Source organism: Carassius auratus, unplaced genomic scaffold (assembly GCF_003368295.1).
Source record: "Carassius auratus strain Wakin unplaced genomic scaffold, ASM336829v1 scaf_tig00032131, whole genome shotgun sequence".
Lineage (NCBI taxonomy): Eukaryota > Metazoa > Chordata > Actinopteri > Cypriniformes > Cyprinidae > Carassius > Carassius auratus.
Window position 1 is genome coordinate 16,714 of NW_020525978.1, and position 11,723 is coordinate 28,436.

At 35.8% G+C, this 11,723-nt stretch overlaps 1 protein-coding gene across 2 annotated transcripts; it reads left to right on the forward strand.

Annotated features, from left to right (window-relative positions):
- Positions 1 to 122: 122 nt before the first annotated feature.
- On the forward strand, positions 123 to 8,569 carry LOC113080830 (interleukin-6 receptor subunit alpha-like). Of its 2 annotated transcripts, none has more exons than XM_026252885.1 (11): positions 123 to 323; positions 499 to 605; positions 1,887 to 2,510; positions 2,599 to 2,722; positions 3,338 to 3,507; positions 3,598 to 3,749; positions 3,816 to 3,966; positions 7,381 to 7,418; positions 7,536 to 7,599; positions 7,835 to 7,953; positions 8,109 to 8,569. In XM_026252885.1, the coding sequence occupies exons 2-11, from the start codon at positions 515 to 517 to the stop codon at positions 8,112 to 8,114; spliced, it is 1,539 nt and encodes a 512-aa protein (XP_026108670.1). In that variant the 5' UTR covers positions 123 to 323; positions 499 to 514; the 3' UTR covers positions 8,115 to 8,569. The 2 variants fall into 2 exon arrangements, with proteins under 2 accessions (XP_026108670.1, XP_026108669.1); XM_026252884.1 differs by having other exon boundaries at positions 124 to 323; positions 7,536 to 7,617.
- The last annotated feature ends 3,154 nt before the right edge of the window (positions 8,570 to 11,723 follow it).

An 11,723-nucleotide genomic window follows, 5' to 3' on the forward strand; every position in this document is an offset into this window, starting at 1 on the left:
AATGTTTTAACAACAAACAACTGACCGCAAACAAGTTTGTTTCTCGGTCTTTGCCCTTTCAAATAGGAACTCGTATGTCTTGGTGGTTCATCAGTGTCGCAAGCGCAGATTTGCTAAAGTAACAGACCTCATGTGCTGTGAGGAGAGGAAGGGACTGCAGTCCTCTGGCTCTCTCACAAACTAACGAGCTCCGGATCGAAATCTAGTCTCAACTGAAAATATATTTTGTACAGAAGAATAGGGTTCGTTAACGCTTTGTCCTAGATCTGTAGGATACTATGATTAAAATAATAATGCAACCGTTTTAAGTTACATTTTAAATTGTAAGTTTATTTTTTATTATTTTGGCTGACTGAAATGTTGTTATGAGGAAAATGTAAATTTTCATTGTTAAACTTGCTGAACAGATTGATATTATGACTCGTTACCATATTGTATATTTTGATGGAGGGTTATTTTTATTTTATTTATTTTTATTTTATTTTTTTTATTTGCAAGTGAAATCTCGTTCATAATGTGGAGTCGATCTACACTCAAGTTTATCTTCGGTGTATTAGCTGTGATTAAAGTTCAGTCAGCCTCAGAAGAGCTGTGTCCTCGACAAGGTAATAAACCATTTCATTTCGAAACACAAATATTCATTTGTGGTTGAATTTGTGTGATGAACTTAAATCAGTTATTATTAACCTGTATTGTATATTTTGACTTAAAAAAAAGAAAAGATGATATCTCTTCCATGGTCTTGTTAGGCTGTAGCCAGAGTGATTCATCTCTGACTCAGTGGTTAATGGTTAATGACGAGCGCGTGTGGTTTACAATAGCCTAATATTAATAGCAATTAAGTTAAATTAAGATTAAAAACTTTCATAACGAGACCTTTCTTTTTTCATATTGAATGTTTCCATTCAAAACTTTTTGGAAACGTTTTACCTCACATTCATTCATTATTTTTTTCTGCGTTCAGTCTTAAAATAAAACAAAACAAAAACATATAAACATAATGAATAATGAAATTATTGTATTTTATTTATTTTTTTTTGTTAATTATGAGGCATAGAAGGATGTGATGCATGGAGGGAAAAAAAGTTTCATGTAAACTTCTGTTGAAAATAGTTTTATTGTGCATCATTTGCAGCCAAACCTTTTGTGTATTTCATACACAACAAATTATATTAGCCAAACAAAAGCAAAACAAAAGAGTCCTTTTTTACTTAAAAATATGAACATTTAATTTTTACCAAAAAAAAAAAAATGTTATTGAACACAATATTTAATTTGAGATGTGGTGGAAATTCTGTGGGGAAAAAGAGACAAAAACTCTTCTGTGAAATATGTATGTCTACTCTTGGACACTGTTAGCAGACAACTTAAATATTGATAGATCATTTCCTACAGCCCTGAGAGCCTGAAGTGAACATAACTGAATTAACACTCGAATCAAAGGCATCTCTGAGTATGATGAGGATTTCCCTGGTAATGTTACAGCAAATGTTTGTGTAAGAATGAAGCATATAGTGTAGATTTGATATGCTTTTAGTAATACTTACATACTAATTGTTACAAAAAGTGCTGTGAACTTGGATAAAAAAAGTTTACCATTTCTTTTACATATAGTGATCTCCTATAAGCATAATGGAGTTATATCATGTCCACTGATGCAACATAACTTAGAATGATGGAAAGAATGAGTGACAGTGGGGAAGAATCTGGGGGATTTTAATAAAAGGATGTGAAAGCAAAAGTTCCTGTTCACTGCATAATTTTATATAACCAACGCTATGAACTGTGGGTATAATGTACTAGAATAAGAGACCAGTACATATGACACATCCTGTAAAGGATTGCCAATGTGATTAATTATCGAAACCTGTTTTGAGTCTCTACAGAGCCCCTTCCTGGAGTTTTTGTCTTGAAGTTAGGAAGCAATGTTGTGCTTGGCTGCAGAGGCGGTGTCTCTGTGGACGGTGTGCCATTGGCTTCGTCCAGTGTCACAAATAAAAAATACAGAAACAAGCAGACAGAAGACATCACTGTCAGCTGGACACCCCAAAGAGGTGCTGCTAATGCTACACAGCTAATCAGTATGAATGGAAATGCTAAAACTGAGACATACAAAAAGTTTGATTCTGGTATGTATTCCAAAGCTAAATGGGACACAACAGTCACCGTTAAACCACCTGTAACCGTAAGAAAGGAACATACCACTTCTAGACGTGTTTTGCGTGCTGTCAGTCAAACTACTGGAAAGGAGGAGGAGGTCTTTGATATCACCATGGGGAATGATTTTCATCATGACTATTATGAGGACTATGATTATGAAGATGAACGGTCCAGGGTGACAAGAGGCATCAAAAGGCGAACACGCTGGACTCTCAATGGACGACAGTTGCATTCTGGAGTGGAAAGGGGAGGCATTTTAAGACGGCCATATATCAGCGGGGCAGATGCTGGGAATTACAGCTGCTACAGAGGAGAGAGACTTATTTCCAAATTCAGAATCAGCGTAGGGGGTGAAGACCTTCTTTCACACTAATATTGATAAATGATTTACAGATACACACAGAGGAAATTCACATCCTTGCCCTTTTTTTCCCACAGTGCCCCCAGAGAGTCCCACTGTCTACTGTTACAAGAAGTTTCACACCAGTAAAGTCCGCTGTGATTGGACATCCAAAACTCAAGTAACCCCGCGGCCACTGTGTTACCTACTTCTTTTTAGAGAGTGAGTGAGTGAGTGAGTGTATGTATTTAGCAGCAGTCAATACTTTATTAATAAATTACTCACTGACTCATGCCATTCCATACTGGTATGCTTTACCTATATTTATATATGTGAATTTAATGTAACAAAAATTTGACACATCACATAATTTATCACAGAATAACATTCGGAACCCATGTTAATAATAACCTAATGATTTTATTTATTTTTTTAAATTATGATTATCATCTTATCTCTCTTGTGGGTAACACTTTAGAAAAAGGTTCCATTAGTTAATGTTAGTTAACTACTTTTGTTAACATGAACTAAGCAAGAACAATCCTTCTACAGCATTTATAAGTCTTAGTTCATGTTAATTTCAACATTTACTAATGCATTATTTAAATCAAAAGTTGTGCTTGTTAACATTAGTTAATGCACTGTGAATTACCATGAACTAACAATGAATAACTGTATTTTCATTAACTGACATTAACGAAGATGAATAAATACAGTAATAAATGTATTATTCATTGTTTGTTCATGTTAATTAATACATTAACTAACATTAACTAATGGAACCTTATTCTAAAGTGTTACCCTCTTGTGCACTTCTCTTCTTCTCTCTCTACAAAGATCGTTTGGTAGCGTCACTCGTGTACCTTGTTCATTCTCCCGCTCGCGCTGCTGGTGTGCTTTCCACATGGAGGAGGGTGACAGAGATCTCTATGGGGCAAAACTGTGTGTGTCTAACACAGCAGGCAGTGCCACAAGCCCTTACATCAGGTTCAAGCTTCATGAAATCAGTGAGTGCTTGTGTTTTCCTTGTTTATTAGTCGCTTACACTTTTAGAACAGCATCATGTGCTGGTGAAACAAAAATCTTTTTCTCCGTAGTTAAGCCTGACCCTCCGACCTTCGTGGTGGTGAGAGCGGTTGAGGGCCAGAAGCATATGCTTAAAGTATCCTGGTCTTATCCCAGTTCCTGGAAGCATGACTTCTATACCCTGAATTTCCAGCTGAGATACCGACCACAGCTCACAGAACAGGTAAAATGGGAAGGCTTGTAAGTATAAATCTTGAAATGGCACAATTGTATTTATGTGTGTATTTAGTTCCAGTCAGTGCTGATAGATGACAGGACTTCCTGGACAATTTATGATGCTCTGCCACACACTCAGTATGCAGTGCAGCTCCGGGCCAAGGATGAGTTTGAAGGTGTCTGGAGTGACTGGACTGACACTGTCTATGCAGTCAGTTGGGCAGGTAACAAAATACATGGCAGTTTCTAATACTGTGAAACTTGCTTTAATTGTTTTATAGAAATTAGTTCAATTTTGGTGTATTTAAAATATTTGGTGTATTTGGCACATACCTGTATTATTGATTTTAAGAGCAAAGATCAGTGTTCAGCAGATAAGAGGCTCTAAACACATCCTGTCCAGATTCTATGAGAACATCATTTACACTGTTTGCTTTGGGGAAAGCGTCTAATTGTCTGATGGACATTAAAAGTTTAGTTCACCCACAGAAAATGAAACTTTTGTCATTAATTACTCACCCTCATATTGTTCCAAACCTGTAAGACCTTTGTTCATATTCAAAATGAATATTAAGATATTTTTGATAAAATCAAAGAGTTTTCAGACCATGCATAAACAGCATGCTCATGGCCAGAGAAGTAGTAAGGACATTGTTAAAATAGTCCATGTGACATAAGCAGGGCCATCGCTAGTGGGATGAAAGGTGGTGACCCCCCCCCCCCCCCGGTGATCTCAACCGGCTGGCTGAGTCCAGCCTAAAAAGATGCTCAGGACAGTTGACGGACCAATGTTGTGCATCGCCATGAAATAGGGTGACCATATGCGCTGTTATTGACCAATAACATGCATGTATTGTACATAATCGCTGCATGTGAGAAGGTGAGATCAAGAGGGAATGATCAAAAAGATGCAAATAAGCGCACATGCATGTTCATTCGATTGACTTGAAGCATCGCTGCGCTTCGAAAGCATAAGAAGCCGTCTGCTTTGCTCTTTATAGCTCTCATGAATGTTACACAACGATCAACCTGCACAGTGCAAATAGCCAAAACCTGGATACGTGCATTTGTACGTGTTTTTATTACTTGCCACTTTAAACATTCAAAAGAGTTTAAAGCATTCAAACACAAGACAGAAAAACTCAACTGAGTACTCGAGAAGATGTGAAAGAGCCCACTTCAGCAGCCACGTGTGCATGCAGAGAGACGGGTCTTTAAGTGCTTCAGCACCAAAATATGCCTCTTCTTGCTCTTGTACCGACAAATACATACAAAATTATGTCAGAATACCCGTATTGGAAAGTATTCTTGAAAAAAAAAAAACTATCAGTTATCGCTGACCGTGCCTAATTTACTAGCTCTGCTGTGCAGGGCATTATAATTTATTTATGTAAGTGAGTACAGCAAAATAAAGTAAACTGTTGTATATTATACCCAATAATTCTTCATACAGTGGACTACCAGTTAAACAGATTAAAAAACAATTGGGACCAACAATTATTCAGGCACTTTGACCTGACCATGTTTTGCCAAACTTTTGTTTGTTTTTTTCATTGCTAATGCAACCTTTTAACAACAAACCTTTGCAACCTTTTAACAAGAAAATTAAGCATTTCTTGGTAATTGGTCAACAAAGTATTGATAGTTGTGTAAATATTTTCATAGTTACAGTTCTCTGAATTAGGGATATGCCGGTGTCAAATTTTCATGTTGTGTTTAATTGCTTTTATCACAGTATACATGAATTTAGTTTTGAAAAAGTGGTCATAATACAGTATAACAAGTTAAATAACTTTTTTCTTATATCAAAAATAACTGAAAATGTAAATACAATAAAGCAATACAGAAAAACATTTAAAGTTTTACACAGATTGAAGTGCAAAAGAACTATAAAGACCCATCACTTTACAATAAGACCTCTTAAGTTAACCTTAGTTAATGCATTAACATTCACAATGAGCAATAGCTACATTTGCTACATAAGTTATTAATCTTTGTTAAAAAATAGAAGTCTAAGTTCGTGTTAACTCATTATAAAGCAGCTGCAACTTTCTGTTTTAAAAATGTGTTATTAAATATTGGAATACCTAAGATTAATGAATGTTCAGAATAATTTTTCATGGCAGTTTATGTTAAAGGTATAGTTCACCCAAAAATCATAATTATGTCATTAGTAACTCACCCTCATGTCATTCTAAACCAGTAAGACCTCCATTGATCTTCAGAACAGAGTTAAATATATCTTAGATTTAGTCCGAGAGCTCTCAGTCCCTCCATTGAAGCTGTGTACGGTCTACTGTCCATGTCCAGAAAGGTAAGAAAAACATCATCAAAGTAGTCCATGTGACATCAGAGGGTCAGTTAGAATTTTTTGAAGCATTAATGGAGGGACTGAGAGCTCTCGGACTAAATATAAAATATCTTAAACTGTGTTCCGAAGATCAATGGAGGTCTTTCTGGTTTAGAACGACATGAGGGTGAGTTATTAATGACATAATTTTACTTTTTGGTAGAACCAACCCTTTAATGTTAAAGAGAGCAAGGTAAGATGAAGCTGCAAATCATTTAATATTAATCAACTTTTTAAAATACGTTTTACGATAGAAATGTTAAATGACTGACATCTATATCCAGTTATGAAAAATTTTCTCAAATATACCAATTTTGAGAGAGAGAGGAAGAGAGAGAGAAAGAGAGATGTGTAAATTGTCTTTGACTATCTCTCTCTTTACAAACAATGAAGCTATTTTGTTCCTTGTTGTCGAGAAATATAATGTAATGATTCAGTATCGATTAATCAAAGTCAGGTGGCAGCACTGACAAGTTTATGAGCTTCTGAATGTTAAAAGTTAAAAAGTTAAAACCCCAGCTACACACAACCCGTGAAGATCCCGTAACGACACGTGACATCAGAGCGAGAAGTTTTATGTATGAGTCGAAAACATTAGACATGTTATACTTTCAATGAAGCAAGCGAACGATCTCTGCGTCAGCGCGGAAAGTGAGGAACAAACTGATCTCTGCTTCATTACAGTTTGCACATATTTTTTCGTCGCAAACGTTGGTCTTCCTTCCAAACCGCTGGTAAAAGAGTCACGCGATAACGTGCGTCATCACTTTGATACGGCATTTAGATCTTGCTTTTGTTCACACAGAGCTCGTCCCGGGTCGAACCCGGAAATATTACTAGGTCCCCGACCCGGTTTCAGTGCGGGAATCAATCCCGGGACGTGGTTGCTTTCACACAGAAGGCGATCCGGCAATGTTCCGGCAATATGCCGGGTCCGACATGCAGTGTGAAAGGGGCTATAAACTATGTCCTTACTACCTCATGGGCATTGAATGTCGTAGTTGCTGCTCACAAATCACAAATATCTTAATTTGTGTTCCAAAGATGAACAATTCTTACGGTTTGGAACAACATGAGGGTGAGAAATTAATGACAAGCTTTCATAAAAAACTATAATTTATGAAAGGTTGTCACATAAAATCAATTTACAGATGTAAATTTGGTCTTATTTTTTTTTCAGATTCAACAACTGTAACATCTATATCTCACTGTTTTAGTAGTAGCTTTTAGGACCATCAGGTTGTGACAACCATTTTTTTCACCCATTTTTTTCACAATTGCTTCATAGCTCCGGAGATGACAACTACCTCTAAGAGCATTACTTTGGTGAGTTCATTCAACAAAATATAATACATAAACACACTGACATATCTCATATCCTTTAACATGCCTGTTTAAAATAGTCAAACCTTTATATTTATTATTTCTTCAATTGTCTTTCAGGAGCCCTTTGAGATGTTTCCTGAAGGTTCAGGAGGATGTGGAGAAGACCATGTTGTAGTTAAGTGTGAGCAAGAAAGCATGGGTAACATGTCTCATTGTTCTCCTTCAAGTACTGGTACTCACACATCTGCTAATTCTATAATGAATGCAAACAGGAAATTAATGTGACACCTTACTGGAAAGTCAAAATAGGAAATGTTCACCATTACATGTTTAGAGTTGAACAATATGCTGTAATGTCCACTCGTTTCAGCCTTCAGTGACATTTCCCCTCTGTCCTCACTTCCTCTTCCTCTCAGGTTCAGGGGCAGTAAATGGAGCTAATGATACTGACTATGCTACAGTGTGGCTGTGTGTGGTGTGTTTTTGGGCTGTGTTTTATTGTAGTCCTCATCATGCTCACAGTCTATTTACTCAGGTAAAACTCTTTACATTTTCCATCGTTTAATATCTAATTAATGGTAGTTTAGATCTAAAAAAATTATTTTGTCTTTTAAAAAGTTGTTCCAAGTCTGTTTCTTTATTTCTCCATCTAGTCCTCGTTTACTCCCGTTTACTTTCTACTTTCTACAGGTATAGGCTGCATTTCACGTCTAGAACAGGAAAACAGACTTTGCCCTTTGCATTTCTCCTTCATTACCCTCGGCCTCTTCCCGCTCCTGCTCTTTCTGAACAGCTTCCAGAGGAGGAAAAGTCTCTGCTGTCTCCTCCAAAACACAGCCAGCAACATTTCCTTCCTGTTCAGTAAGAGGAGCAGGAGGGCATTCGTCTCATTAACATGGATTATGACATGAGTAAACAGAAGAAACCCCACTGTAGTGTATACAAAGAGACTGACTAAGATTCACATGCTGTTTTTATGTGATTCGGTAGACTTTTATGAGTTTGAAAAGAAATACTGAGTGTTATTGAATAGACAAAGTATTTAATCTGTGACTACATTTCATCCGTTACTGTATATCATGGATATTTAGACTACTTTCAAAACCATTTGTAAATAAGGGTTTATTAAATGTTGACCATGGCAGTCTCACACGTGAAGCAGAAGCACTTTCTATAAGTAGTTCTGAATAAGTGTGTCTGCTAAAAGAATTACATGAATGTCAACCCTCTGAGGTCTTTAAAGGGGGTTTTGGGGGCCTGGAGAAGTTTTGACATGTCCTGACTTTTGTGCTTGTAAACATGTGTATAGCTAAAGTCTGAAAACATCGTATTCAACAGAAACTGGGCTACAATAATATGTAAATAGCATGTTTGTAGATGACTGTGTTTTTGAGAAAACAACTTTTATACATGGTTAGAGAAAAACTTTTGAAAAAAATTTGAAGTCACTGAAATAAGGTCATAAAACACATACAGAACATTTGTTCACAAGACTGTCAAACCTGGAGCTTGTAGCCTAGAATTTTTGCTTCAAAGTGACGTGAAAATCGTCTTGTTTACTCGCTCACAGAAAACAATAGATTGATTTAAATGTAAAAAAAAAAATTCACATTTGCACACATTCACTGGTCAAAAACTATATATTGATAAGTAATACAACACCATATAATTTGTTTTTACTATCGAAAAATCATAACAGGTGCGCCCCCACGCTGTTTCGTACCTCGTCACCTTGATAACATATATTTCTAAGAAATTTTCTTCTTTGATTTATGATTGCTGATACACTTAATTTATTAACATTTAGGCTAATCATGTTATGGTATACTCTCCGCTCGTCCTGACATGTATAAAATGTAGTAAAACATGGTTTACGACAGTAATGTAGTAGTAACTAAAAAAAAAATTACAGAAGATCTCTGTGAAATCTTTATATTTTATCATGCAGAATGTAATTCATGATTCATTCCAAAGCTTCATTTATTTGATCCAAAATACAGCAAAAACAGTAATATTGTGTAATATTTTTTACAATTTTAAATAACTGTTTTCTATTTGAATATATTTTCAAATGTAATTTATTTTTCTGATCAAAGCTGAATTTTCAGCATGATTACTCCAGTTCAGTACTCTTCAGTGTCACGTGATCCTTCAGAAATGTTTTTCACTGCAACTGTACTTTTCACACTATTTTTATTTATTTTTTCATTGCTGACTTATTTTAGGGAAAGTGTAGTTAATAAGAGACCTTCAAGAGACCAACATCCCTGGTCCACCAAAGTATCAAATTTTTGCCAGGTAGGCTGATACATGTTGGATATGTTATAGTAACGGTATGGCTATAGTTTCTTATAATCTGGAATTTAGTTGTACCGTAGTGTTGGACATAATTACTTAAATTATATTTCAAAAAAGTTTGTCAAAAATACTTGACTCATTGCTCACCTTCCCCTCTTCTCAATGTCATTCATAATCATGTTAACCAAATAATACAAATTAGCTTATAAAACCAAACAGAATAGCTAAAAAAGAGAATATATATATATATATAATTGATATAATAAAAGGGAGGGTGTGCCCTTTTTCGGTTTCAGCACATGCCCCTCAAAAGGTCTGTGCACGGCCCTGTCAGCAGCAACAACTGCAATCAAGCGTTTGTGATAACTTGCAATGAGTCATACACACCCTGACTTCTTAGAGGACCGCACTTGGAACAGCGAGGCTCTCTTCTCCCACTACCTCTCTCTATTTCCCCTTTCACACACACGGGGTGGAGCCTTTTCCCCATCCAACTCGAACATTCAATAACAGGTCACAACACAAAAATAAATAAAGTGCAACATTAAGCACATTGTGTTATCTACAGCACAACAACATTTCGAAAATGCTCCAATATTCAATTTTACATTTGAAAGAAAAGGTAGTTTTAAGGTAATTAAGTGATTGAGTTGAACTTACTTTTATTTTACGGATCTTGTTCTCTGCTGTTTTATTAGATATACATATTGATTATCGTGAGAATCAGAGGTATGTAGGCTATGAAGCATTGTCTAATGAAACTATGAAAAGGATGAGTCTGTCTCTTTTGCCCATTGTTCAATTCAATTCAAGTTTATATGTATAGCGCTTTTTACAATACAAATCGTTACGAAGCAACTTTACAGAAAATTACGTTTCTACAATATTTAGTAGTAGCTTATAAGTGGTGACTGTCAGTTTGTGCGCATATGACAGGATTTTTCAGAAAAATGAATACAAGACATAGTCAGCCAGACGATGAACATTATTAACAGCAATTATTATATGATGCAGTCACACTTGTAGCAATATTTGTTAGTTCTGTTTGTTGATTCAGGTTTAGCATCATCTCTTCTCAGGTGTTCTGGATCCAGACTGGAGCTTGTGTAAATCCTAGTTACCACGGGATGTAAATGGAAGGCTAGGTATAAGGCTAGTTAGGTACGCAGGAGCTATATAGGGCCTTATAGGTAAGTAATGATAATTTGTAACTGATACAGAACTTAATAGGTAGCCAGTGCAAAGACTGTAATATTGGAGGAATATGGTCATATTTTCTTGACCTTGTAAGGACTCTAGCCAATGTATTGTGGTCTACCTGTAGCTTGTTTATTGATGAATCAGGACAACCACCTAGAAGTGCATTACAATAGTCCAGTCTAGAGGTCATGAATGCATGAACTAGCTTTTCTGCATCAGAAACAAATAACATGTTTCGTAGCTTGGCAATGTTTCTAAGATGGAAGAATGCAGTTTTTGTAACATGGGAAATATGATTTTCAAAGGCAAGTTGCTGTCTAATATAAGAGCCAGATTTCTGTAAGGAAAACCACTAGATTAAACATAAAATAGTAGATTTGAAGGCTCAGCAGAGAAGAAATTCAAGTTAGAATGAACTGCTTCAACAGTGCTAAACTTATACTAAGAAATTAGAAACCTGTACAGGGATTAAATTGCATCATATACCATGCTCATGAAGTGATAGTAAAGTAAGCCTTCTGTCTGAATGACAAACAGCCTGTCTGTTTAGTTTGTCAAACATCCAAGAAACATAAAAAACATGACCCCTGTCCTGTTAATGATGTTGTGCAAGATCAGAAGGTGAGAGTTTATAAAGGTCAGGCTTAAGAAATGACAAAATGCTGACATTTCTGATAGTAAATATTAATAAATGGTTTTATTTCACTTTGTTTCTTATCATAGTAAAGCTTTATACAGTAAAGGTAAGTTTTGAAACGGTTATTGTGTGAAAGAAGACATTTTCAACTCAATAAACGTGATAAAACG

Coding starts and splice junctions, on each gene's coding strand:
- LOC113080830 (XM_026252884.1), top strand. CDS start 515: ATGTGGAGTCGATCTACACTCAAGTTTATCTTCGGTGTATTAGCTGTG. Junction 3,750..3,815: donor GACCACAGCTCACAGAACAG/GTAAAATGGGAA, acceptor GTGTGTATTTAG/TTCCAGTCAGTGCTGATAGA. Junction 7,419..7,535: donor CCTCTAAGAGCATTACTTTG/GTGAGTTCATTC, acceptor ATTGTCTTTCAG/GAGCCCTTTGAGATGTTTCC.